General features: G+C 55.7%; 1 protein-coding gene across 2 annotated transcripts; it reads left to right on the top strand.

Moving 5' to 3' along the window:
• Window positions 1-27,016, top strand: CSF3R (colony stimulating factor 3 receptor). Of its 2 annotated transcripts, none has more exons than XM_006134282.5 (16): window positions 1-375; window positions 2,302-2,439; window positions 2,907-3,206; window positions 4,569-4,692; window positions 6,033-6,220; window positions 8,869-9,023; window positions 11,149-11,302; window positions 11,718-11,800; window positions 12,126-12,339; window positions 13,215-13,406; window positions 14,268-14,369; window positions 14,899-15,045; window positions 19,040-19,180; window positions 19,830-19,920; window positions 20,540-20,621; window positions 21,435-27,014. In XM_006134282.5, the coding sequence occupies exons 2-16, from the start codon at window positions 2,373-2,375 to the stop codon at window positions 21,975-21,977; spliced, it is 2,583 nt and encodes an 860-aa protein (XP_006134344.4). In that variant the 5' UTR covers window positions 1-375; window positions 2,302-2,372; the 3' UTR covers window positions 21,978-27,014. The 2 variants fall into 2 exon arrangements, with proteins under 2 accessions (XP_006134344.4, XP_025046029.3); XM_025190244.3 differs by lacking the exon at window positions 1-375 and adding an exon at window positions 396-820 and having other exon boundaries at window positions 21,435-27,016.
• Window positions 27,017-27,274: the final 258 nt, after the last annotated feature.

The raw sequence follows: 27,274 nt of genomic DNA, 5'->3' as shown, positions 1-27,274 counted from the left end.
TTCAGTATTGCCCCAACCCAGCCACTCGTGAGCTCCCTGACAAGTGCGGGGGGCAGGGGAGGATGAGGAGCCAGGAGCCCTTTCTCCGGCCGCTGGCTGCCTGTGCTGTGCTCCTTCCTTCCTGCCCGAAAGCCAGGCAGAGACAGCCTGCGGGGAAGCGTTTTGCAATCACCTTTTCTGAAAGTCAGAGCAATTAACGGCACTGGTTGGTGGCTTGGGTCTTTTTTTTTTCCTCCTTCCTTTCTTTTTTGAGGAACTAACGGTGAAAGCAACATGTTCGTGAAGCGCTGGAACACTCTGCTCTCCTGGGAGCCAGGGGCCGGTCCCACAAAGGAGCAGTGAGCCAGGTTGTGCAGCACGAAGCGCTGCAATGAGGTAAGGGAGCGAGAGCCTGCCGGCTGGGTGCCGACTCAAACGCCCGTCGCCTGGAACGTCCGCCAGGATCCCGATGCGCTGAGGTGGGCTCCGTCCTTGGCCAGAGCGGCTCCGAGCGGCTCGTCCCCCTTTAACGAGGTGGCGAACGATGCTGTCTTGTGAATCCAGGCATCCTGGTATCGAACGCCTGCCTTCCTGCTGCTGCGGCTCACCGCTGTTCCGCAGCCGCTTGGAGTCTGCCGGGTCCTTCGGAGCGGTGACGTGCGATCCCTGAAACAGGGGCTAGTCCAAGAGCCGGGCTGTGGAGATGGAATAATCTGTTCTCCCACACCAGGCTTTGCACCCCCTTGGACCCCGCCCCGGGGTTTCCTTTTGTGGGAGTCAGTGGGGCTGCCAGATAGCCAGCCCCACACCCAAACTGGTGGGGATCAGCAGCCAGGAGACGGTGAGTGAGTCGGAACCCAGAGCCCAGCAGGGAGCAGTGGGGATGGTGGCAACTGGGAAGAAAAAACTGAAAACAGCCAAGAGGCGAACTAGACCACAGAGGCCAGACCCCCGTGGCCTGCAGATGTGGCTTGTCAAGTGGGGAGGAATTTCCTCATTCATTCTTTCATGAGAACAGCCCCAGTCCCCCCTGGAGCCACCTTTAAATCCACCCGGCGCGTGGCACCGGAGGTGGAACCACATCTGGACACAAGGGCGGCCGTCCCGTCTCTGCCGGAACCAGGGGATCTGCCTGCCTTGTGCGTGGCTGAGCAGAGCTCTGAGCTGGCCGTGGGGGTCGGGCTGACGGCCAGAGATCGTGCTTGCTTCTCCCCACACATGCTCATGCCTCAGGCTTTGGTTTCCTCTGGAGTGCTTGCCCCCTCTCTGTGCTCTTTGCCGGCTCAGGGTGGCAGCACCAGGGTTTCAGGAGGTGGGAGGGGTTGCTCCCTGCAGTCTGGCAGGGCAGAGATTTGGTTGTAGAGGCTGCCAACTCCTTGCAGCAGCAGGGACAGGCTCTTACTAAGGGTGTGCCTACCCTGCAGCTGGGTGCAAGCTCCTTGCCTGGATGGAGACTCGCACTTGTGAGGCTCGAGCTAGCACGTTAAAAACAGCAGCCTGGGCATCGTGGCTCTGGCAGAGAGCAGAGCCAGCCACTGGAGCGCGGCCCCTAGTCTAAACCTGAGCCAACCTGCCGCTGGAAGCTCTGGGAACGCCCTCCTGTGCCACGTCTGGAGGGGACACAGGTCGGCACCAAGCGATTGGTGCTCCGTGTTGCTCTCCCCTGATCCGAACAGCGTGGAAACGCTTTCCTGCAATTGACCAACCGCCTCAGTCCTGGAGTGGAGGTGTCAGATTATCCCTGTTAGCGCATGTGTGTATGTGTGTGTGCCAGTGAGAGACAGAAAGAGGTGTATATGGGTTGAGGGGGCTCTGGAGATAGATAGATAGATAGATAGATAGATAGATAGATAGATAGATAGATAGATAGATAGATAGATAGATAGAGGGGGTGTATGGGGATAGATAGATAGATAGATAGATAGATAGATAGATAGATAGATAGATAGATAGATAGATAGAGGGGGTGTATGGGGATAGATAGATAGATAGATAGATAGATAGATAGATAGATAGATAGATAGATAGATAGATAGATAGATAGATAGAGGGGGTGTATGGGGATAGATAGATAGATAGATAGATAGATAGATAGATAGATAGATAGATAGATAGATAGATAGATAGATAGATAGATAGAGGGGGTGTATGGGGATAGATAGATAGATAGATAGATAGATAGATAGATAGATAGATAGATAGATAGATAGATAGATAGATAGATAGATAGATAGATAGATAGATGTATGTACTGGGTTCATCCATCTATCATGTATGACTGTATCAGGCAAGGTTCATCTGAGCATTCTCCTGTTTCCACAGCCATTCTCCTGGGCCTGTCAAGGTGACTCGGTGTGTGAATTGCAGGTGATACCGAAGTGCAGGATCCGATCATGGCTGTGCACGGCAAGTCTGAGATGCTGCTGGGGTACTCCACACTCTTCCTTCTGCTCCTGGCAGGTGAGTTTCAAAAGGAAGCAAGTTCCCAGATGGGAAATCCCTGACTCCCGAACTCCGCCCCGGACACACACGAAGTCACTTCTGTGGCCAGCGTCCATATCGGACCGACAGCGGCCGCAGGGGACCAGCCTGTCCGAGGGATGGTTAATCCGCCTCAGGTCGGAGAAGAGGGGTGGGGCGTTTCCCTGCGCTGGCTGTACCGGACCTGCTCTGTCGATAAGTGGAGAATTCCCCACCTTGGGAAGTTCCTCAGCAACAAATAAAAGCAACAGGGCAGCGTCTCGGGGCTTTGAAAGGGACGCTCCCCACTGACGTGATGGTGGGCTGAGCAGAGTCCAGCCATGTCCCACAGCTGTGGGTGCTCTGCCAACCAGCAGGGCGGCACCTGAATTTCTCCTGGGCGGCCGCCCAAGTGCTCAGGCAACACCGCCTGCCGCGCTAACGTGATGGTCTCTCTCCCTCTGCAGGGGCTCGCGCCTGCGGCTGGGTAACAGTGAACTCGTCCACCGTTCTGCTGGGCTCCACCGTCATGGCCTCTTGCACCATCCAAAGCAACCGCTGCCAGAGCTTGGAAGATGAGGAAATCCAGATCACATGGAGGCTCGACAGCCAGGCCGTGCCAGGGAGCCAGCACAAGAACGTGGACGGAGCAGACGTGTCCAATCTCACCATCCCCCATTTCAACCGGACCAGGGCCAAGCTGTGGTGCTACGTGGTGTGGAACAGCACCCCGCAGCGCGTCGGCATGGCGGAGATCCGCGCAGGCTGTGAGTCTCCCCTGCCTCTTGCCTTGCCCCAGAGGGAATCGTGTACAGTCCACGGTTACATCGGGACCTTTTCCGGATGGGGCAAATAACCCCTCCTCCTCCCCCCTCCCCCTTGCTATTTGCCTCCCTTTCTGCACACCAAAACTCCTGCGTCTGCGCATGCACATGGGGTTCCTCTGACCTCCCAATCGGGGCAGGTAATTAGGTGCTGCGTAGATCTGGCCCTGAATACGTATCACTTCTCTCTTGCTTTGGCCAGGGAGGGAGAGACAGCCTGGGGGTGCCTGTTGCTTGGCGCGTGGGGGAGGGGAGACCCGTTTGGCAAAGCACAGCCGCCAGGGAGGGATGGCACGTGGGAGAAGTTTGTGCCGTTGCTGCCTGCCTAGCAGGGGCAACAGGTAAAAGAGACCGGGGAAGGCCTGACCCCACCCAGATTCCACCCTCCGTGTGCTCCAGGACCAGGGAGGCTGGGGCCACACCCCACCCCACTTCCCTGTGTTCCAGGTGGGGGGGCATGGCTCCCGGGTGGGGGGTGAGGCCTGGACAGAAGGCGCAGGGCTGGGGCAGGGCTGGGGGCTTGCCTAGGGCTCCTTTAGACATGTTCCAGGAAATAGGTAGGTAAATAGTTAACAGACACTGGCAAATGGTGTTCCAGGATAGGCAGCTTCACTGCTGGGTTTATCAGGCCCAGTCTTCTGTCCGGCTCTTTACATCAGCTCTTAGCAGGGTGTCAGCCCCGGGCTCCCATTAAAGCCCAGTTGGCATTTGTACAGGATCATTTATGATCAGCACTGAGATACAGTGCTGGGGCCAGAGCCCCCTGGTGCCAAACTGAGGTTCCTGCCCCATGGAGCTCACAGTCCAGGACAAGAGACAATAACTCGATGCGACAGAGAGCAGGGGCAGTGCAGGGAAAAACGAGACCCTGCGGTCGCCCTGGCCAATGCCATTCCTCTTGCCCAGATCCAAGGCACGGTGGGGTCAGTGCTGCTAACATGATGGGGAGATGGGGAGGGTGTTTGTGGCCTTGGGCACAGGCTGGAACATGCCCTCTGCCACATGATCCCCCCCCCCATGCCTGAACAGCACCCTGCTATGCAGCTACTCTGACCCAGGCACGGAACAGTGGCTGGTGCACTGCCTCCCTTGGGGAGACCCTACTCTGCCACAGACTGCCTGTAGGACCTTGGGTGGGTCACTTAGCCTCTCAGTTCTCTCCCGTGGGTGGTGGGGGGGATAAATATATTCCAAGGTCAAGAGGAGCTCAGTGACGGGTGCTAGCATGCCATACCTAAGCCATTCAAACCTGGAAGGTCTGCCCAGCACATCTCAGATCCTTTCCCTCCATCGCTTTCTGCCTAGATCCCCCATCAAAGCCTGACAATCTGACCTGTATGATGAACCTCACTGATAACAGCCTGACGTGCCGCTGGGACCCCGGGCTGGATGGACACCTTCCGACCAAAGTGGTTCTGATGAGCTCCAGGTAAGAGACGAGCCTTAGACTCGTGCATGGCCTCCTCTCCGTCTGTGAGTCAGGCCTGTTTGCCCACAGCATGCCACTCATGGAGCACGAGCTGTTGGCATGGAGAACCCACGAAATTAGAGGGAGAAGGACCCATCTGGATCCTCTCCATCGCTTCAGCAAAGCGTGTTCCTGAGAAGTAGATTGTCTAGGGCGGAGTCCAGTTTGCTTTTAAAAGCCCCGCACAAGAGGCCTCCAGCACGCCCTCTGAGACTGTCTGGGGGCATCCAGTGCCAAGGTAGATACCACTCGGTACCAGCCCCTTGCGGTGTGGCCTCGGAGGTGTCCTATGGCCACAGAGTCCCAGGGTTCAGCATCGCCTGTTGGTACCTTGTGCAACAATAACAGCTCCACACTGTGTACTGTAACCAGCTCCCTGGGACCAGATTACCGCACTCACTAGAAGCCCGTTGGAGAACTCCAGATACCACATGGCAAACTGGATTCTAGGCACCCTGCGTAGAGCAAACTCAGAGCCACTGGGACTTATCCCCACCTCCCCTTGACACCCAGCCTCTGGGACTGCACCTCGGAAAGCTGCTGCCGGGAAGCGCCCTTCTCTTCCTGAGGCCAGCTTTGATTCCTTGCAAGCAGTCTGCTCAGCTTAGATCTTCCTTCAAGAACTGTATTTCCCCTGCCTCTAGCTTAGCCATGGACATCGCTCAGAGGGTGCTTCTGAACCTGCACAGAATCTGCCCTGGATTGCCAAGTCCCTGGCTGCAAGGCTGTCTTTATCCATATGCAGAATACGCAGCTGCGTAGGGCACCTAAAAATCTGGGGCACCCCTGGGTCTTAATGTCCACCCACCTGCCTCTTCCTAGCCCTGTTCTATGGCTCTGCTCCCTCCGGAGAGAATCTCATTAACCTAACAGTGAAAAAGCTGGGCCAGAGCTATTAGCAGAACATCAAACCTGTGAAAGAGCCATTCAAGTGGTAATGAAGCCATTTAAGAGGCATTTGCCAACCCCAGGTACATACTGTCAATTTCCAAATGTGTTAGTCAACAGGATTTGAGTTTAAAATTTGCTTTAAAAATATTTCATTAGTGTGTCGCTAAAGATGATAAAATCACATCTCTAAAATCATAAACACTTCGCCCTCTGCCATCAGGCACAAGGGCACCAGTTAAATAGCCCTGCATAGGCCCCAGAAATCCTAAGGATGGCCCTGTGTGGGTGTGTCCACTGGCCACAAGTCGAGAGGAAAGAGAGGAAGGTACCTCGGGCTGATGGCTCTCCAAGGAGCACATGCAGAACTGGTGGTGGCACCTACAAACTGACCCTGTCTCCTTGTGCTGCAGGAGCAGAGGCCAGTGTGAAGTTTCCCAGGAGGCGCCCCAAAACTGTACCCCGCAAGCCGGACAGAACTACTGCACCATTTCCCGCAAGTTCCTCCAGCTGTACCAGAAAATGGACATCTGGGTGTCAGTCCAGAATGCCCTGGGCACAGCCGAGTCTGAGCATCTCTGCATCGACCCTACAGATGTAGGTGTGTAACTGGGCTGGGGGCTTCCTTTGTAGCCTCCGAAATCAGAGCAGAGAGAGTGAGTGAGTTCACTAGGTCACACTTTAAGGTACGGTTCCATTTACAAATGGCTTGCAAAAGGTTAACAAGGAATTCCTAGCTGTTCTAAACATGTGGGCCGGGTGTGTTAAAGTAGGTTCCATGCCTCTCAGCACAAAATGTTATGGAGGATTATAAGCAACCTGTTGACTGCCTGGTCTCCCATTCACTGAGCTGTGTGTAGCTTGGACGTCTGTCCCGCCCATCAGCAGCAGCCAATCCAGTCAACGATATGACCTCACCTATCTTGTGTCTCTCTGGTACTGAAACATCAGCGAGTCATTTATTAACCCTTGGGAAACTACTGATCCCTGGAACCTTCTTATCAAATGTGACGTATCATTAGTGCAATTATTTTGCCATTTAAGGGCCTGACTTAAAGCTAGGGTTGCCAGATGTCCAGTTTTGAACCGGACAGTCCAGTAGCTGAGCTTTCTGTTCAGAAAACAAATTGAGGAAAATAGAAATGAGAAAATAGAAATGTCCGGTATTTTCTAAATAAGATGTCATGTAGATTGTGATGTAATGTCAAGTGTGTCCGGTATTTTTGTTGAAACCATCTGGCAACCCTACTCGAAGCCCATCAAAGTCAGGACAAGTCTTTCCATTGAGTCAGCAGCTCCTAAGTGCTCAATTCTTCAGGTGAAATCCTGGCCTGATTGAAGCCACTGGCAAAACTCTGATATAGTGTATAAGCACCTGGGATTTCTGTTACCAGAGCCCCTAGGTCAGGGCTGGGCAAGATGAGGCCCAGGGGTGGATCCGGCCCACCTAACTCTGATCCGGCCCACGGCCTGCATCTGGCCACTTTCTATTTATATCCTGCTGCCCAATGCCACCGAATTTCCAGGTCGTGGCTCAGGCAGCAAGATCCTATTTAAATAGCTCCCCCTTGTGGTGCTACCCTGGCAGGTGCTGGAGCCGCGAGCCCTTTCAATAGCGGTAGCACCCCCCGGAGGCTGCCAGGCAATGCAATAACGGCGGAGCCAGAAGCCCTTCGCTGTGTTTTTAATTCAAAGCCTCTGTCCCCAGAAAAGTCTTGGGGGGGGGCTAATCCCCAGCCCCTCCCCTTCCACCACTGGCCACACCCCTTTGGATGGTGAAGCCGGCCCATGACAAAGCTGCTGATGTGTGAGTCCCTGCAGCGCTGGTGGGGGGGAGGGGTCTGTACTCACCACGATGGCAGGAGCCGTGGGGAAGCGGAGTAATGAAGCAGCCGCTGCTCTGCTCCGCCACCACCTCCCCGGCCAGCCTGGTTGCTCCACTTCCCCGGGGCAGCGGGAAGCAGCGCGCCCCAGTCCCAGAGCGGGCTGGCTTGGGAGATGGTTGGCAGAGCACAGCAGCCTTCCTCGCGGCTCCTGCTGCCATGGTGAGTCGCTGGACCCAGCCCACCCAGGGCCCCGTGGGCTAATTGAGTATGGGGGACCATCCTGTCCATCAGTTGGTTGGGATGGCAGCCGTGGAGCCCCGCAAGCCTGGGGTCCGGGGCAGCCACACCAAACTGCCCGATGGACAGGCCGGCTCTGCCAGCAGTGGCCCAGACCTAGCAGCCAGAAGCCACTCTAGCCCCTCTGTGCTACTGGTGTGGGCAGCAGGGGTTCCCTGGGGTGAGTTAAATCGCCCAGGGGTGGCAAGCAGGGCCAGGGGATGCACGGGGAGAGGGGGGCATGTGGGCCAGCAGGCAGGGCCAGGAGACGGCCTCCTTGTGTTCTCCAGAGAGTGGCCCAGTAGAGGGATTTGAGGACTGGCCGTGCCCTAAGATAAAATGTGTTTGAGACCCCCATGCTAGGGGGAGGTTACTAGGTAGGAGTTAACCCTGCAAATATTGGCCTGGCAGTTGTTAGAATTGGCTCGCTACTGGAACTCAGTATGCTGGGGGCTACCGCCCCTCTCCCCACAAGCCTGAAGTGGTTTCCAGCCTATCCAGGGTTTACTCTTTGGTCCAAGAGCTCTCCGCACCCCCGCTAGCATCCCTCACACCAGGCAGGTTGGGCTGATGCGGGATGAGGCATCCCTTCCTGTTGTGAGCGGCAGCCCAGCTGTGGCATTTCCCCTCAGCGTGACAGCGCTAGGTGGGGCAATTCCTCTCGGGGGGGAGGGGGGGGTAAAGTGCTCTGTGAGGTTTCAGGAAGGAGAGGCACAAGAGGAACATCAAACCCATGATTCATTAATGAGTTGTCAATTATTAATACTCAGACATTTCCCTCAGTCTCTGATTGGCCCCGTTCCCACTATTGTAAAGATGCTTCACTCTCCCGGCTTACAGTATTCCACTACGTTTGCAAAGTGAACCCAGCTCTTCCATGTCGGATTGGTTCTGTTTCCCCAGCTCTCGTCATGGTGCCTTTTTTTAACCATTTATTTTTCTTAAGCCTCTCACTGGAGCTTAAAGCCAGATTAAGGCTCACCCTAATATAGATCAGAGAGAGGGCTGGGACCACCCCCCTCCCCCATGTGAATCTCCCGAGGTTTGGGGCTCTCTCATTGACTGCAGGAGAAGGCCTAGGGAGTCAAACCCTGACTGTTTTGTGCTTTGCCAGAGCCCGATCTCACAATCTGTCTTTTCCTTGCAGCCAAACTGGATCCCCCTGTCCTAAAGAGCGTCCAGTCAGTCCCTTTCCAGACCAACTGCGTCTCCGTGGCCTGGGAGGTGGCTCACACCAGCTCCCATATAGAGCAGCAATGTGAGCTCCGCTACTGGACCCCAGGGGACCCTGGATGGACTCTGGTGAGTGACACTGGCGCCAGGGAAGGGGGACTGAGCTGTGTCCTTGGACGGACATGTGGTCTAGTGGCCAGGTCTCCCGGGATCTGTCCCTGCCTCAGTTTCTGCGCTGTCGGCCCCTCAGTTTCCCCATCTGTGAATTGGGAGATTCCAGCTGCTTTTCCACCCAGCGCCTTAGGGGAGAGAAGAGTGTCATTGGCTTCTTTCTCCTGTTTGCAAGGAGGAGAGGAAACCTCTCCTGTCCCTCTCAAGCCCCCACTCCCGAACTGTGCCAGCTGCTCTTCGATCGTAACCCTCCAGCCCCTGCCCCTCAGGCACCGCACAGGTAGTGCAGAGGTTTACTCTGTGCCCTCAGTCCCATCAAACCCCTTCCCCTGCATTCGCATCTGGTTCGCCACACACTCGGGGCCCACTGCTGCTGGGGCAGGGAAGAGGGCAGCTTGCTGGCCTCAAGGCTGGATCTCCAAGTGCATGGCACCCCCTCGAAGGGGTCAAATAGCAACCCCACCACCCTCAGTGTCTCCCACTGTGACACTGACCAGATTTTCCAGAGCTCATGACCAGCATCCTGGGCTCTTTGAACCATCGGGCCAGTTGCCTAGATCAGTGTTTCTTAAACCTTTTAAGACAGAGGAACACCAAACAATAATATTTTTTATGAGGAACACCAAGGATTTTTTGTTGAGGGGGGAAAAAAAGGCTGGGGGCTCCCCAGCAGCACTTTCAGGCACCAATTCACCCCACGTCTGAAGGTGGGATGGCTTCCCCTTTGTCTGCACTGGACCCATCTGCTGGCAACAATGGAGTTTGCCCTCCGTGGCTCACACTGCACGTGTGACTCTTCTTTCTGGCCTGTCTCCAGTGGGTTCTGCAGCTTTTTCCACAAGAGGGTGTCACAGAGTGTGGGGGAGACACCAGGCCCTCCCCTCCTCCCCACACACACAGATGTCACCCTCAGCCAGCACGTAGATCAGAAGGTGTATTGGTTCACAGGGGTACAGTGTAGCACAGACATGTTGTTAACACAGGAACCAGAAGCAGTCAGTACAATCCAGCTTAGGGAGAGGGGGGCCTTGGGCCCCCTCCCTGCATCCTAAGCCAGCTGAGAGGACTCAGACACTCAGCAACCAGTCCCTGCCATGCAGGCCACCCCGCCTCCTCCTTTGTCTAGCTTCAAAAGGTGTCACCTAGACTCAGGTTACAAAACAGCCTGCGCGATCGTTAAACTTAAAAAACAACGAATGGTCTGGTAGCACTTTATAGACGAACAAAAAACAGGTCGATGGTATCATGAGCTTTCGTGGGCACAGGAAGGGGGGGCAGGAGCCGGTGCTGGGGGGAGCCTGCTTAAAAGCTGGTTCCCCTCAGCACTGTCTCCAGAGTGCCACCTGCTCTCCTCCCCCCGCTGCTTCTATAAGGGAGGGATAGGGGACACTGCTGCGAAGCAGCCCCTGTCCAGAGGGATCCCAGTGGCTAGGGCTGTCCTCCGCAAACAGGGGCTGCTGGACCCAGTGGGAGCCGGGACCAAGCAGTCCCGGCTTGCATTGATCGCTGCACCTCTGCATTTTAAATGTACTGAGAGCCCAGCGGCTCTTCCTACATTTACAATGCAGCGCTGCAGCGAGAGCAGCTCTGGAGCCGGCATGAGCCAGGACTGCTCAGTCCCGGCTCGAGTCGGCGCCTCTGGAGCTATCCCCACTGCGGCTCTGCAGAGGCCTTATCAACGAACCGTACAGTCGATACAAACTGTATCGACGATACGAGTCACCCAATAATCGCATTTTAACATCCTCAAACCACATACGACATAACAAAGCAAACAGAGGGAACGCTATGTCACAGGGGGTGAAAAGCTTTTCCTGGGAAGGAGCCAGAGAGGAATAGGGTCAGCTTCCCCCGGGCCTGGCCCCTCATGCCTCAGTTACCGCCTCATACTGCTGCCCCGGCAGACCGGGCTGCCAGGGGCTACCCCAGGGAGCATTGCACGCCCACTTCGGAGCACTTTGCCCTGGGGTGGTCCACGCACGGGGCGCAGGCCAGGGGAGGAGCGGGGCCTTGATCCCGCCAGGTCTGAGTAAGAGCCCAGCTGGGGTTGCCTCTGAGAGACGTGGCTTTGCTTTTCTACCAGGTCCCCGACATCGTCAGCCCCAATCTGAAGACCCAGCACTGTGGCTTCCTCTTTGGGGCCGAGTATCACTTCCAGATGCGCTGCAGGCGGATCACAGGGATGGGCTACTGGAGCGAGTGGAGCCAGCGGTGGAACTTCACCACCCACGAGAAAGGTGGGTCCTGGCCGGGGGATCGGCCGTGCCCGGGTACCACCACACAGCCAGGGTCGGATTGGCTCAGGCTCAGGGCCTGACTGAGGGCCCTTCCCACACCTGGCCCCTCTCACTGCTGCCCCCCAAACACCCACTGGGCAGCCCCAGCAGAGAGACCACAGGCCGAGCCTGAGGGCTGTGACCCCACATTGGGATCCCACCGCGAACTCGGGCCTGTGGCTTTGCTGAGTGACCAGGGCAGGATGGGAGGGCAAAGCAACGCACACAGAGCTTGGGGACGCAGCACCAGGCAGGGCAAAGGGAAAGGCCCAGGGCCATATCGGCATTTGCAGCCGTTCTCGAAGGCCTCGTAAAGGACAGCTGGGAAGCAGGATGAAAGAGACCCCTCCTCTTCCCCCTCCTCTTTTATCCCTAGCTCCTGTGGGGAAGCTCGACGTTTGGTGGAAGACGACGCCCGTGGACTCTGGGAAGAGAGCAGAGGTTCAGCTGCTGTGGAAGGTAACACTGGCCCAGACCCCAGAAGCAGAATGCACATGTGGCTCATTGTACGAAGGCTCCCAGACGTGGCTTGTCCGAGGGAGAAGAGACACGTGGGCATTCATCACAGGACACGCTGAGATTACCACAGCCCCCCTTTCTGACACCCTATCGGTGTCCTGCCTCATGCTTCCCTTCCCTGCCACTGAGATTTCTATAGGATCCCCCTACCTAGGAGCTAAGCGCTGAGCAGCGGAAATCACCCCTGCATGGGGCTTTCCCCAGCAGCATCTGGTCTCAGGCCAGGTTCCCTGTACCAACCTGGTCGCTGTTCTCCCCTCTGTAGGCTCCGAAGCGGAACGAGACAAACGGCAGGATCCTGGGGTACTGGGTCTCCCTGAATCCCAGGCGGAGGAATGGGGCACTCACAGCCATTTGCAACACGACCGACATGCAGTGCAATTTCTCAGTGCCAGCTGGGGTCAGGAGAGTTTATCTCTCCGCCTATAACTCAGCAGGCGAGTCTGCCACCACAGAAGTCCTCTTCCTTGAGCAGAAAGGTAGGCGCGCGCTAGACCTCCTTGCTTGTCTGTCAAAAGCACTAGCAGCATCTCTAGGCTATGGAGCAGGGGTGGGCAATCATTTTTTGCCGGGGGGGGCCACACAGGAAGGGGCGGGGCATCAAGCAGAGGGGGCGGGGCCAAGATACTTCCGGGTTCCCCACCCCCAGACAATGATTGCCTTTGCCCCCCTCCATGTTTCCCCTAGGTGCTCATACCCCTGGCGTGGGAGGCGATTTCCTGCACTCCCCTGCCCCAAGCCAATTAGGGCCTGGGGGTGGGGGAGCGTGCAAAACCTCCTCCGCTCTGCCTCCACCTTGCAAGCAGTGCGTGGCACTTAAAAGCCCCACGTGCTCCTGGCCTAATTGGCCTGTGGGGGGGAGCAGCAGGGCCTCCACGGGACAGATCCACCCGCTTGGCAGGCCGGATCCGGCCCGTGGAGGGCCTTTTGCCCACCCCTGCTCTGGAGAGTGACCAGCTGGTGTGAAGCAGCGGAGGAGCCAATGGAGTGACACTAGTTTTCATCAGCAGAGGAGCTGGACTGTCACTTATGAACCATCCTTTGGAACTGCAAGAGAGCAGAGAATGGCCAGTCCTGTGCGCTGAGCAAGGGGACCATGTGAAACCCCAGCCCAGGCCAAACATCCTGATGTTCCCGTGGCAGCTTGGCTCACGGGCTCCGTACCGTCTTGGCTAGCCAAGGAGGCTGCAGAAGGGGCCATGGCCGCTCAAAGCGCAGTATCTCCAGTTCTGATGCCTGTCCCCCCCTAGCCCCTGGGCCTCCCCCATGTCCAGCGCACAGCTTGTCTCACCTCTCCTGCCTCCGGGGCCTGGGGCGGTCTGGGCCTGATGGTGTTCCTCCGTGCTGTGTGCAGGTCAGCCTCTGGCCAGGATCCACGCGTCGCCCTGTGATGAGCACAGCCTCTGGGTGCAGTGGGAGGCGCCCAAAGCCGCAGCCACTGGGTACATAGTTGAGTGGCACCAAACATCCCTGCCGGGGCCAGCCGGCCGCAGCGTGAGCTGGCAGCTGCAGCGGAACAGGAGTGCCACCAAGGCACTGCTCCGAGGTAGAGCGCGAAGGGGCAGGGTTTGGGCAGGAGCTTGGGAGGCTGGGGCAGCAAAAGGAGGGTTTTCTGCTCCAAGATCAGTCCACAGATCGGCGGCTGGACACCTGCCAAGAGAAAAGGGCAGATCTCTGCCTAGGCTGACAGAGGGCAGCATTGCTGGGTGTGTCTTCTGCCTCTCCATGTTCTGAGCTGTCCCTGGATTTTACAGGACTCTGCCCTGTATCCATCCTGTGACCCTCCCCCCCCCCCGCCGCCATCTCTGCCTTGTATCCATCCTGTGACCCTCCCCCCCCCCTCCCCCCCCCCCGCCGCCATCTCTGCCTTGTATCCATCCTGTGACACCACCCCCCCGCCGCCATCTCTGCCTTGTATCCATCCTGTGATCCCCATCTCTGCCCTGTATCCATCCCGGGACACCCCATCTCTGCCCTGTATCCATCTCAGGACACCCCATCTCTGCCCTGCATCTATCTCATGATCCCCCATCTCTGTGCTATATCCATCCCACAAACCCCCCATTGCTGCTGGGAATCCATCCTGCCAGACACACACATGCCATCTCTGCTCTGTCCATTCTGCAATCCATCCTTCCATTGTCCATGTGCATTCCAAGCTCTGCTTTCGTGAACGTAAGGCCAGTAACTGTGCCACTTAACCCCTGGGATCCTGCCTCATGGACTAGCTCCATGCTGAGACACAGACATTTGGTACGTCAGCTGGCCGGCTATGTCGGATTGACTAGAGATGCAAGGGAGGTTGGCAGTGCAGAGGGGGTCCTGGCTGTTTCAGATGACAGAGTAAAGGATTCTCAGTACTTGTAGTCACACTGATTCTATCACCTCCTCTTGTTTTCCCTTCCAGAAAACATTGAGCCTTTCCAGCGGTACAATATCTCTGTGTACCCCCTGTATGCGGACACAGTGGGGCTGCCCCTGCACACAGCAGCATATTCCAAAGAGAAGGGTATGTGTTTCTGTAGCATCTCTCACCTGGAATGACCCCAGACTGCTTCACCAATTAGGTCCAGGCAGCATGACTGAAATGCAGCTATCTCTGGGGCGGTGCTTGGCAGCCCAGCTGTACACGGGATGGAGATGCTGAAAGTTCAGTCCCGGGCAGTGGGCCAAGCCCCTGTTCTGATGAAAAATGTCTCCTGGATTCTGTGGAATCTGGCAGAAGAGAGAGTTCACTCTGCAGAATGATCTTCTGCAAGAGATCTTCATGCGAGAGCCACAAGACGGGGTGCAAATCAGTGTAACCCCAGTGTGGTCAGCTGGAACTGCACAGACCTGCACCCACGGAGGAGCTGGCCACTGCTCACTGGGTGTTCAGTGGCAGAGGGGCGCAGGCCCCGGGCTCCTCGACCTGCAAGCAGTCAGAAGTGTCACGAATATCTGCTCTTCTCCACGGCTCTTTGGGGGCCCTATTGGAATCTGCACTGCAGTGCCCTTGGCTGCTTTTTTGTATCTTTTGTGTTCTTCTCCCACTTCAGCTCCATCGTGCTCCCCTAAACTCCACCTAATGAGCGTCAGCAAGTCCCACGCCGAGCTCCACTGGGACCCCATTCCCGTGGCGATGCAGAATGGTTTCATCACCAACTACACCATCTTCTGGGCAAGCACCACCAGGGATGAGCTCCGTAAGTCCTGCCTGTGTCCCTGCCTCCGCGGCACAGCACCTCAGCGCTTGTCCACCTGCCCAGTACTTTGCAGCACCCTGTTGTCTGTGGGCTGGATGGAGAACAATGCTCGCCCCAGCACAAGGGCCTGTCAGCAGCAAGGAAGCTTAAGGCAGGAGCCAGGATGCTGGAGGACCTCATTATAAATGTGGCCTTTTCTGACACCTTTTCCTGGGCGGCAGGTGAACCTAGCACTGGGGGGAACAAGCCAAGGCTGGGGCTGAATCGCACGGAAGGGGGTCAGGCACTGGGGGCAGAGTGTGAGTGGGGCCAGGCTGGCAGTTTGGGAAGGCATTGCCTTTTCCTGCCTCTTATACATAAGAACATACCCACCCCCTATGCACCTCTGGATACAGGTTTGTGATGAAATGGGTGGGGATCTGTCTAGGACACGTTCTGTCTGATGACAGGGCTGGGTGGGTCTGGGACACATTAGAATTGATCTCTATTGTGTTTATTTACCCAGAAGCAGCATGACAGGCCTTTAAAACAAAGCCCTCTGAAATATGGATTTAAAGGGAACAAACAGCAGGGGGAGGGGTAGAGAAGGGCTATTTCTGTGGTGGGCGCAGACTGCAGGTATATGGTAGCCCTCGAGACTGCTAAGAGCTTGCTTGTGACAGGTGTGCAGGTTGTGTTTGTCAGCCCCAAGTGATCGGGCACAACGTGGGAATCCCTGCCGGAGGGTCTCTCACCTGGGTGTTGCAAGGGTCAGATCAGAGTATTATAATGTGCTGTCTCTTGTGGCTTTAAAATCTATGCAGCCAGATCCTCAGCTGGTGTAATTCAGTGTCACCCCCACTGACTTCTCAGGATATGGTCCTGTGAAACTACATCTTCCACTCTACTCTGCGCTGGTTAGGCCTCAGTTGGAGTATTGAGTACAGGTCTGGGCACCACATTTCAAGAAAAATGAGGAGAAATTGGAGAGGGTCCAGAGAAGAGCAACAAGAATGATTAAAGGTCTAGAGAACATGACCTATGAAGGAAGGCTGAAAGAATTGGGTTTGTTTAGTTTAGAAAAGAGAAGACTGAGGGGGGACATAGAGTCGTTTTCAGGTATTTAAAAGGGTGTCATAAGGAGAAGGGAGAAAACTTGTTCATCTTGGCCTCTGAGAATAGAACAAGAAGCAATGGGCTTAAACTGCAGCAAGGGAGGCTTAGGTTGGACATTAGGAAAAAGTTTCTAACTGTCAGGATGGTTAAACACTGGAATAAATTGCCCAGGGAGGTTGTGGAATCCCCATCTCTGAAGATATTTAAGAGTAGGTTAGATAAATGTCTATCAGGGATGGTCTAGACAGTATTTGGTCCTGCCATGAGGGCAGGGGACTGGACTCGATGACCTCTCGAGGTCCTTCCAGTCCTGGTATTCTGTGATTCTATGATTCTATCTCTGCCTAAGGTATTACAGAGCTTCCATCACCCCGGCGCCTCTGCTTTTGAAATGTACAAGAGTCCTGCAGGGCCGCAGGGAGCCGCAGGGAGCCGCAGGGAGCCTTGGGCCAGCCCACTCTATGAGAGGCAGTGGGGGACGGAGGGCAGGAGGCACCCCGGAGACAGTGCTGGGGGGAACGAGCTTTTAAGCCGGTTCCCCCCAGCAGGCCTGGCCAAAGAGTTTGCAGGGCCCAAGGCGGCATGTGGCGGTTGGCTGTACTGTGTGGCCGGGCAGCTCCCAGCCAGGGCAGCAAGCGAGTAGCCAGGCAGGCAGGCGCCGGGAAGTGCATGGCCCTTGCTCGCCTTGTCCTAAGACCAGGCCTGCCCCCCCCCAGCTTCAGTTTTTGTCCCTCCCTCCTCCTCCCCTCCCCCCCCCCCCCCCGGCCGCCTTGCTGCCTCTCATAGGTTTGCTTTTTTGACAGAACTGGTTGTAGTCTAGATGCTCTTTTTCGACAGAGGCTTTGTCTAAAAAGCCTCTGTCGAAAAAAACCTGTAGTCTAGACGGACCCACAGACAGCACGGGGCAAGGGGCTTGCCAAGTGCTCCCCGCAGCACTTCTGCTTTTCAATGCACAAGAGCTCCGCAGGGCTCCTGTACATTTCAAAAGCAGAAGTGCCCGTAGTGGGAACCGGTGCAAACGGGGACTTGAAGCAGACCCTGCTCACACCGTTTCCACGCTGTGCCTCCGCCTCCCTTCCCCTCCGCGGAGCCAGTGCTGAGGGGAGCCGGTTCATATGCACTGGCTCCTGCTTCTCCCCCCCCCTCCCCCCGTGATGCCTCTCTCTGATAGAGGCAGCAAGGGGAGGCGAAGCGATTAATTGAGCATTTGCTTATCAGATCGTTGTCCAGTCGCTTACATCCCTAGTCCAACCTAAACCTCCCTTGCTGCAATTTAAGCCCGTTGCTTCTTGTTCTATCCTCAGAGATAAAGGAGAATCATTTTCTCCCTCCTCCTTGTAACACCCTTTTAGGTACTCGAAAGCTGCTATCCTGTCCCCTCTCAGTCTTCTCTTCTTCAGATTAAACAAACCTAATTCTTTCAGTCTTCCCTCACAACTCATGTTTTTAGACCTTTAATAATTTTTGTTCCTCTTCTCTGGACGTGCTCCAATTTGTCCACATCTTCCCTGAAATGTGGTGCCCAGAACTGGATGCAATACTCCAGCTGTGGCCTGATCAGCATGGAGTAGAGAGGAAGACTGACTTTTCATGACTTGCTTACAACACCTACTAGGCTCAGAATGAGGTTTGCTTTTTTTGCAACATTGTCACACTGTTGACTCATAATTAGCTTGTGGTCCACTTTGACTCCTGGATCTCTTTCTGCAGTGCTCCTCCCTAGGCAATCACTTCCCATTTTGCACGCATGTAACAGATTGTACCTTCCTACATGGAGTGCTTTGTATTTGTACTTATTGAATTTCAACCTATTTACCTCTGACATTTCCCTGGATTATCCAGATCATTTTGAATTATGACCCTCTCCTCCAAAGCACTCGCAACCCCTCCCAGTTTGGTATCATCTGCAAACTTAATAAGCGTCCTTTCTATGCCATTTTCTAAATCGTTGATAAAGATACTGAACAGAACCGGTCCCAAAACTGATCCCTGCAAAACCCCATTTGTTTTGCCCTTCCAGCATGACTGTGAACCATTAATAACTACTCTCTGAGAACAGATATCTAGCCAGTTATGCACCCACCTTATAAGAGCCCCATCTAGGCCATATTTCCCTAGTATATTAATGAGATATTGATATGCTGGAGAGGGTTCAGCAAAGAGTCACAAGAGTGACTGGAAAACCTGCCTCACGATGACAGATTCCAGGAATTTACTCTATTTATCTTAACAAAGAGAAGGTGGGGGTGGGGGTGGGGGTGGAGGTGGACTTGATTGGAGGGGACTTGATTACAGTTTATAAATACCTATTGGATAACGGGCTTTCCAGTCTAGCAGAGAAAGAGTCGAACACACTCCAAAGCCTGGAATTGAAGCTAGACAAATTCAGGCATGGGGATAAGGTGCACGTTACCCCAGTGAGTGTAATTAGCTGTTCAGTCTATTTATCGAGGGTCATGGTGGATTCACCATCCCAGGCAGTTGTTAAATCAAGATGGATGGTTTTTCTAACCGCTCTCTCCTAGGAATGATTGCAGGAAGGTCTCTGGCCTGTGTTATCCAGGGGGTCAGACTAGATGATTATAAAGGTCCCTTCTGGCCTTGGAATCGATCAGTCTATGAACATCCCAGTAGGCACTTGCCTGCATCGTATGGTGCCCAAATCCCTTTTACATCTGGCCCGGAGAGACTGAATGACCTGTGCATGGTCACACAAGCGAGCTCTAACAGAGCAGCGAATTGATCCCAGCTCTCCTGCCTCCCAGGCTAGTCCATTCTTTGTCTAGGCACCGGTCTGTGGATTTAGCTGCCGGAGATGATGCCAGGCCTAGGAACGAGTGTGTAAATGGTATGAGTGCATGAGATCCCACAGTCACTAACAGCCAGACCTGCTTTCTAGGTGCTGTTGTGAACTCCTCCTTCACTGCCTTCACCATCCGGGGCCTGGTGCCTTTGACGATGTACAAAGTTCACATAATGGCATCCACAGCAGCCGGCAGCACCAACAGCACCACCCTGTCGCTGGTGACCCCGGCACTGAGTAAGTCTGTGTCCTGGGTCTGCTGGGGAACCCCGTGGTTCTTGGGGTGGGCCTAAAGCAGTGATCAGAGATGCTACGTGGGCTGTGTGGCAGAAGTCGGGGCGGGGAGACAGCCTGGGAGCCACACCCTCAGCATGCACAGACAGGCAAATGAGCTCACATACCCACTCATGCACACAGACAGGCACTCACACACACACACATACACATATACACACGCGCACACACACACACACACACATGCATACATGCACACGCACGCACACACTCACACACACATGCGTACATGTACATGCACACGCATGCGTACATGCACACACACACATACATGCACACAGACAGGCACATGCCCACGCACCCACTCGTGCACACAGACAAGCATGCACGTGCACACATGTACACGCACATGTACACACGTGAACTCTAGGGACAGCTGACTCGCAAGGTGCATGTGACCATAGCCCATCCCAAGGTGGCAGAGGAGCACATGGGGTTTGCTGGGGCACTGGGACTAAGCCTGGGTCCACTCCTGCTTAGCACAAAGCACCCTGGGCTCCAGCCCCCACCTGCCTAGGAGGAATCCGCAGGTCCTGCCATGCTACCCCGGGGCTGGGCTTTTGGAATAACCCGTTTCCCGTCTCTTTTCCAGACGAGACAGAAACCCAGTACCTGCTGCTGTCCCTTGGCCTCTTGTGCGTTTTGCTCATTGTGTTTATCGTCTGCTTCCTGAAGAACAGGAGGTGAGTGGGCGGATCAGCAGACCCCCCCCCCCGGGTTTGGCAGCGTGTTGTTAACCCCTTCACCTCCCCAGATGCAGCCGACACCTGTGCTGCTCTTCCGTGCCATGCATGGGCACCGAGCTCTGCCCACCCAAGGGAGGGGCTGGCGTCAAAGGGCTAAGCCGACATTTCCTCCCCCTTACGCTCTGGGACACGCACCAGTCTGGGAGTTTTGCACTTTTCCCACCGGGTCCAATTCTCGGCTGGGGCGAATCGGTGGCACTCCATGGACTCGGCCCCAGAGACGCGCTGTCCCTCTTCATTGTGTGAGCAGAGGCGGGTCCGGCAGGCTCAGACAGGAGCAGCAAAGGGCACTGAGCCAATCACACCTCCCTCGCCCCTCCCTCCCCCCACTTGGGGCATCTGTGCTGCCTCCAGTCATTTTGTGCTATGGCAGCCCCCAGAGGCCTCTGCCAGGGATCAGGGCCCCCTGATGCTGGGTGCTGCACAAACACAGCCCCAAGCCCCAAATCTCACCCTGCCAGCTGAGTCTCTGCCAAGAACCCAAGCCCAGCCAGCAGCCCTGTCAATAAGCAGCCCCCCGGCCTCTCACTGAGCTTCTCTGATGTGCGACCAACAGGGTGAAGAATCAATTCTGGCCCAGCGTCCCAGACCCAGCTAACAGCAGCCTGGGCAAGTGGGTGCCGGCTGACCTACAGCAGGTAAGGGTCCAGCAGAGGCCAGTCCTCCCCCATTACTGCTGGCTCCACAGCAAAAGACTGAGTCCCCCTCTGAGCAAAGCTCTGGGAAGTTGTAGAGTGTCCCGGTGAGAAGGCCAGACGCCACAGTGAGGGGCAGGGATCGAGCACCCGAGTAGAATAGGAACTAGCCCTGCCCTCCTAGCAGCTGGATCAGAAGCAGAAGGATCGGCCAGGGGGGTCTGGTAGCAAGCTCAGCCATGTTCGGCAGTCAGATCTAGTGCACAGCCCAGCTGGCAAAGCATGGGGCCTGATCCTGCAAAATGCTCAACTCAGCACCCTGTAGGATTAGGCCCTCAGGTGAGATTGCAGCCGGGCCCTAAAGCCAGGTAGAAAGGAGGGTCACTTTAGGGCCCTGCAGTAGGGCTGAGAACACAGAGCCTGGCAGGAGAGGGATGGCGGGCAGGCGGGCGGGCAGGCGGGTGGGCGGGGAGGGGGATACAGCCATGGGGCTGGGAAAGGTTGGGATATGCAGATGGTGCAGAACGTCCCAAAGGGGCAATAGGAAGGAGGTAGCAGTGAGAGAGGCCTGTGCCCTGCAGTGGAGCTGAGAACTCAGAGCCTGGCAGGAGAGGGATGGCGGGGGGGGGGGAAGGTTGGGGTGAGCAGGTAGTGCAGAGAATGTCCCCCCCATGGTGGGACTGAGGAGGGGCATTTGGGGTGTCAGGACCGGCCTGTGCTCTGCAGTGGGTTGGGGGAGGGGGGAAACGGAAGCTGAAATGACACGCCTCACCCACTATCAGTCCGGCCTTCCCTGAGCCCGCTTCTGTTTCCCAGGAGACTCTCCCGACAGCCAGCGCGAGGGAGCCTGGCCTGGTGACCATTTCTGACATCACCGTGCTGGAAAAGGCAGCCGAGAAGAAGGCACCGCTCTGGGGGAAGACAGACTCCCTCCCAGCAGCTGCTGGCCCCTTCCCGGCCCTCCCCAAATCCTACATCCTCCCCAGCAGCTCCGGCCTACCAAGTGGCAGCACAGCTCTGGGAGAGGCGAGGCCGGGCTCCTACGTGAATGGTGCGGGGACTGTCCAGTACGCCAAGGTGGTCGCAGACGGCTACCGGGGCCAGCAGCAGCAGCAGCAGCACGTCCCCTCTCCCCTGTACATCCGCTCCGACTCCACGCAGCCCCTGCTGAGCGAGCCGTCGCCCAGCCCCAAGCCTTACGAGAACATGTGGTTCCATGGAGCCCCGCAGGTGGGGCTGGGCAGCCACAGTTCCCAGGAGGACGGGGACTTCCTCGAGGAGCCGCTGATCGACTTCCCCCTGCTGCAGGGCCTGAAAATTGGCGGGACTGAGGGCCTACAGGACTTCCAGAGATTCTAGTGCCTTTCAGAGGCCAGGAGAACAGGCGGCGCGGGTGTGCGTCTCTCCTGGCTGGATCCTTCAGCCCCCAAATCTCCATGGAACATGCATCAAGCTGCTGTTTGCATTTGCACCACATACTCTCAAAGCATTGGCATGACCAGAGCCTGGGGGAGGCAGAGCACTGCCCCGCTGCCCTGCAGGAAACCTGAGTCTGGCTCCCAGGCCGGCAGGGGCTCTCAGCCAGATCCTGCTCAGGGGAGTAAGGAGCTGGGTGCTGTCTGCTCTGCTCCCCTGTGAGCGCTGTAGCCCGCAGAATCGGGCCCTTCCCTGAAACCTCCTCTAGTCTCTTTCTGCCAAGGCCGGCAGGGCTGGGAATGCTGCAGAGGGGGAGTATCCCAGGCAGCCCCACTGGCCGGTGCTCAGGGCCATGCTGTTTTCTTCAGGCAGCTGCTGCCATCTGCGGCGGGGGGGGGGAGGAGGTGGCTGTGCTACAGACACGAAGGATGAGGGGATGCCTGAAAACAGCACCAGCTGCGCGCAGGGTCCATGCAGAGGCTGCCGGCTCTGGGGTCCGAACGTGTTCTGCGGCTCCTGCCTCTGGTGGAGCGCCCTGCAGACTCAGCTAAAGACTTTATCAAGTTCCCTATAAGCTCAGGGAATGTCAAGGAACAGTCTTCTAAGCTCATTATCCTGCTACCGGGGGTTCTCTGGCAAGGACCAAGCCATGGCTTTCCACGGCCCTCGCAGAGTTGGGTAGGGGAGAGATTTCACTGCACTTTCGAAACCCCACGTGAACGTTATGCTATTTATTTGTTTCTCCACATGTCACTTGTTACCCTGGGCCATTTGCAAAGAGTCAGCCCAGCGAGAGCTGAGGCCCGGGGCCTGGAATTAAGCTGCTGAGCTGTTCCCTGCAAGGTGGCCAGCGCAGACCTGACTCGGGTCTGTAGTGACCAGATGCCAGGCCCTTGGAGGCGTCTCTAGGTGACAGCGCAGGACATGAACCCAGTGGGGCCGCGTCACCAAAAGGGCTCATGAACTCACCAGTCAGCCCGTGAGGTGGCGCTCCAGCCAAGGGTGTGGGGTGTTGTGAGGTATGTTTGCCCTCAGACTGGGCCTGGTCACTGAGGGGCAGGCCGATCCAGTGCTAGCCTGGGAGGAATAGACCTGGGCTAGGTTCCCAGCCACACTCCTGTGTGGCCTTGGGGCGTCCCTCACTTGGGCAGCCATGCTGCATTGCAAAGCTGGGTTTACAATAGCTGGCTCCAGGTCTCCCAGCCATGCTAGAGGGTCCACACTGCACAGACCTTCTAGCTCGGGTGTGGCTTGACCTGCATTCACTCTGCAAAAGGACAGGGCTTGGATCCGGGACTCGGGCTCTGATCCAGGTCCTGAGTGCCCGCTGACACCCACCTCAGACTGAGTTGTGCGTGGACTGATGGAGGTGTTGGGCTGAAATCAGAATCAGACAGTGTGTGTGCAATGTAGACATACCCTTTGGCTACGCCCACACTGGCATGATTTTCGGAAATGCTTTTAACGGAAAAGTTTTCCGTTAAAAGCATTTTTGGAAAAGAGCGTCTAGATTGGCATGGACGCTTTTCTGCAAAAGCACTTTTTGCGGAAAAACGTCCATGGCCAATCTAGACGCGCTTTTCCGCAAAAAAGCCCCGATCACCATTTTCACAATCAGGGCTTTTTTGCGGAAAAGAAATCTCTGCTGTCTACACTGGCCCTTTTGCGCAAAAGTCTTTCAGAAAAAGACTTTTGCCCGAACGGGAGCAGCATAGTATTTCCGCAAAAGCACTGACAATCTTACATGAGACTGTCAGTGCTTTTGCGGAAATTCAAGCGGCCAGTGTAGACAGCTGGCAAGTTTTTCCGCAAAAGCAGATGATTTTGCGGAAAAACTTGCCAGTCTAGACACAGCCTGTGTCTCTCCAGGCCGTGGCTCCCATAGGAAAGCACCATCCAGCCTGCCAGGGTGTTATTTGGATCAATGCCTTAAGGATTGTGAGGTGATCAAATGTTACAGCGTTAGAGAGGAAGTACCATAGAGGACAAGCTAATTAAGGCTTGAGGTTGAGTCTCCTGGCCTGCCAGCCCAGCACTGGAACCGCCGCTAGACCATTGGCATTTGGAAACAGTATTTTTATAATCAACCGGGCTGGCTTCAGCGCTGGAGCTGGCAATTTTCTGTAGCTTTGGAAGGAGAAAGCTGGGGGCCGCAGCAGAAGCTGCACTGCAGGAAACCCACCCCAGCTCACCCTGAGAAACCCAGGAGATGAAATGCAACTTCCTAAGGCCTCAGGCAAAACTCCCCACAGTGTTGGGGTGAGGGCAACAATTACACTAGATCCTTCTTTATGCTGAGCCAGTTTGCTCACCCTGAGTGACAACTCCAGAAGTTATTAGTCGGCTTACCCCCCGACAGCATTAGCTCCTGTCAAGCATTAATACAGCCAGCAGCGATCCCTGGTCACCCTGCAAGGCAACAGCTTGTCAAGCTGCACCTGAATTCCGCTCATTAGCAGTTGGGTTATTTCCCTTGAGGGTTTTGAATCTTCTCCAGGCCATTCGCTGGGCATGCTAGGCCTCGGCGTGTGGCCAGTTCTCTCGGATGCTGTCGATATTGCACCGGATGGCATTGTTGGGTGCGGTGGGCTAGGCTGCCACCAGACTGGAGTTACATGGTGGCAGGAACAGGAGAAACTTTGCAGGTAAGGTTTTGTACAGTCATGTAACCATGCCAGACCTGTCCATGTTGCCCCAGCGGCTGCTACGACGCCGGCTCTCTTTGTAGTATATGCTTCATAGAGAAGATGTGCCTATAGGGATTTTTTTTTAATATTATCTTGATTTGTTTCCTTTGAACTATCATTGTAACGTTCTGAAACGTCAGTGTTTGCCAGGTGTGTTTATTTCTTTCTGTGTTTGCTACAATGGGTTTGTCACTTCTTGCGCTCCTCTTACGGGCAGATGGACAGGACCCGGGAGGTTCTGTTCCCTCCGGTCCTGCTGCAAAAGTGACGCATTGGCCTTGTCTGTGATTGGTGTTTTTACTCTCCAAGCCAGACCTGATCTAGCTGCTGGAAAGGACAGGCGTGCAACGCAGCATGGACCGGCTCCCCTGAGAGCCCCCAAACCCGGCTGAAGTCAGTGCAAGCAGTGAGTGTTCAGCATGCTATCAGTCAGGCATGATGTGATGGTCAAAGTCCAGCGTTCTTGCAAAAGGCTGGTTTTCTGAAAGGGGCACTAGAGGCAAGCGAGCCAGGCCCCTGTACGTTCACACTGTGCAGGCCAGCCGCAATTCTGTGCCCTAGCAGGCAGGTGACAGCTCAGCCTTCAAAGTACTATGTCATCACGAAGGGTCTGAGAAGGGACATTACACCCAAATGTGAATGGGGACCCATCGCCAGAGACACCTGACTTTAAATATCAATATTAGGAAGATACTAGTGGTGAGAGGAAAGAGATGGGCTGGCTGAGCTCCAGGGCTCTCTGTTGCTCTGCTCCACATGCCATCAATCACCCACACGCAAAGGGAGTGTGAAACACAAATCAGAATAGTAACAATTCACACCCACTGTGCATGGAGGTAAACGGCTGCACAAGACACAGGGCAGCAGGAAATCAGCTTTGTATTTGCTTCTGTGAAACTCACATTGGGAAAGTTGAAGCCATGCAAAACCCACTGCCTCGGGTCCCGTTACAGATGGCACTCTCCCAGCTTTGCGTAACCCTAGGGAGGTTAAAACGTTTGGTGTTGAAACCAAGTGACACTCACATTTCAATGTGAATTTTGGCTGCTCGTCACTAAGGTTTGCTTTGCGATTGTTTGCACCATGAGCCTCAAAGCGGAACTGACCAGGGCGATGGTGGGGGACGTAGCGTACTCAGGAGAAGGGACAAGTGGTTGTCAGCCAAGCTGAGGTCTTCGTCCTGCCAGATCAGGTGGAATTCTCTGTGACTCCAATGCAGCTCTGAACCCTGAATTCTTGCTGGCTGCGAGGGCCCCGGTGTAGCCTGGGAGCAATCTCTATTTGAGTGCCAGGGTTTACAGGCCATGCTTTCAACGGCTTTCCCAGCTCAGAGGTCCTGGGGTGGGGTGTGAAACCTCTGGGTCAGTTCTAGTTCAAGCCAATTCCACAGTGACCGAGCGTTGGTACAATCTGGGGGCTCTTCAGCAGCCCTCTGGGCAAATGAATTAGGAGGGAGTCTCACTCCAGTAAAAGGATGTAAAATCCCATTTCACTGATTAACTAGGCGGGGGGGAGGATACCTGCAGACAGAGGTGACTGGTGAGCTGGTTCCAGGAGAGGGGGGCAGCCCAGGGAAGGGCCAGGACAACCTCCCTCCACCCCAGGCCCTGCCCCTCCCCTCCCCTTGCTCTGTCCCTTCCCATCCCTGTCCTTGCTCCCCACCTCTTCCCCACCCTTGCTCTGCCCCCAACTGAGGCATCAGGAAATAGGGGTCTGCCCCACCTCCCAACATTCACTGGCAGTGGCCAGGAAAGCAGAGCAAGGTGGCCCCAGATGCTTTGCTCCGCTTCCCACAAGGGAGTGCAGGGGCCGTCTTGCCCACTTCCCCACAGCAGCATGGCCAGGAGAGCAAAGTAGCTGGGGCTGCCTTGCTCCACTTCCCCTGCAAGTGCCTGCAGATATAAAGCAGATATTTGCAGAGGTGCAAGGCTCTACTCATTCCATCCCTTGTTGGGCTCCTCTCTTGCTCAGGGCTCTCTGCTCAGATTCTCCCATGGGAATGCTCCTCTGGGAGTTGGAACCCGGTTCCTGCCCCTCGTTCCTTTGGGACCCTGCCTGTCTCATTGTCACATGATCTTTGAAAGCAGCAGCCCTGCCAGGCTGGCACCTTCTCTGAACTCCCTGAATCTAAATGTGATGGAGTAAAACAAAACCCTTATTTCTGAGCCAGCTAGCTAACCCACCCTGAGCTGAGTCCAGCAGCTGTGCCAAGCCTGGCCAACTACACCACCCTGAGATGAGCCAAGCCGGGCCAGGCTAAACTATCCTGAGCCAAGTTAGCACAGGCTAAATCATGCTAAGCTGAGCCAAGCTAACCCACCCTGAGCTGAGCCCAGCAGCTGTGCCAAGCCGAGCCGAGCTAAACCATCCTGAGCTGAGCCAGGCTAAACTATCCTGACCCAAGTTAGCACAGGCTAAATCATGCTAAAATAAGCCAGGCTGGGTCAGACTAACCCACCCTGAGCTGAGCCCAGCAGCTGTGCCACGCCGGGCCGAGCCAGCTAAACCATCCTGATCTGAGCCAGGCCAGGCCAGGCTAACCCAGCCACGCCC

The sequence above is a fragment of the Pelodiscus sinensis genome, chromosome 26, assembly GCF_052426305.1.
Source record: "Pelodiscus sinensis isolate ZL-2025 chromosome 26, ASM5242630v1, whole genome shotgun sequence".
Classification (NCBI taxonomy): domain Eukaryota; kingdom Metazoa; phylum Chordata; order Testudines; family Trionychidae; genus Pelodiscus; species Pelodiscus sinensis.
Note: the sequence above shows the minus strand (reverse complement) of the source record. Positions and strands in the feature narration are given on the sequence as shown.

Coding starts and splice junctions, on each gene's coding strand:
- CSF3R (XM_025190244.3), top strand. CDS start 2,373: ATGGCTGTGCACGGCAAGTCTGAGATGCTGCTGGGGTACTCCACACTC. Junction 15,046..19,039: donor CACCACCAGGGATGAGCTCC/GTAAGTCCTGCC, acceptor CCTGCTTTCTAG/GTGCTGTTGTGAACTCCTCC. Junction 19,921..20,539: donor TGCTTCCTGAAGAACAGGAG/GTGAGTGGGCGG, acceptor TGCGACCAACAG/GGTGAAGAATCAATTCTGGC.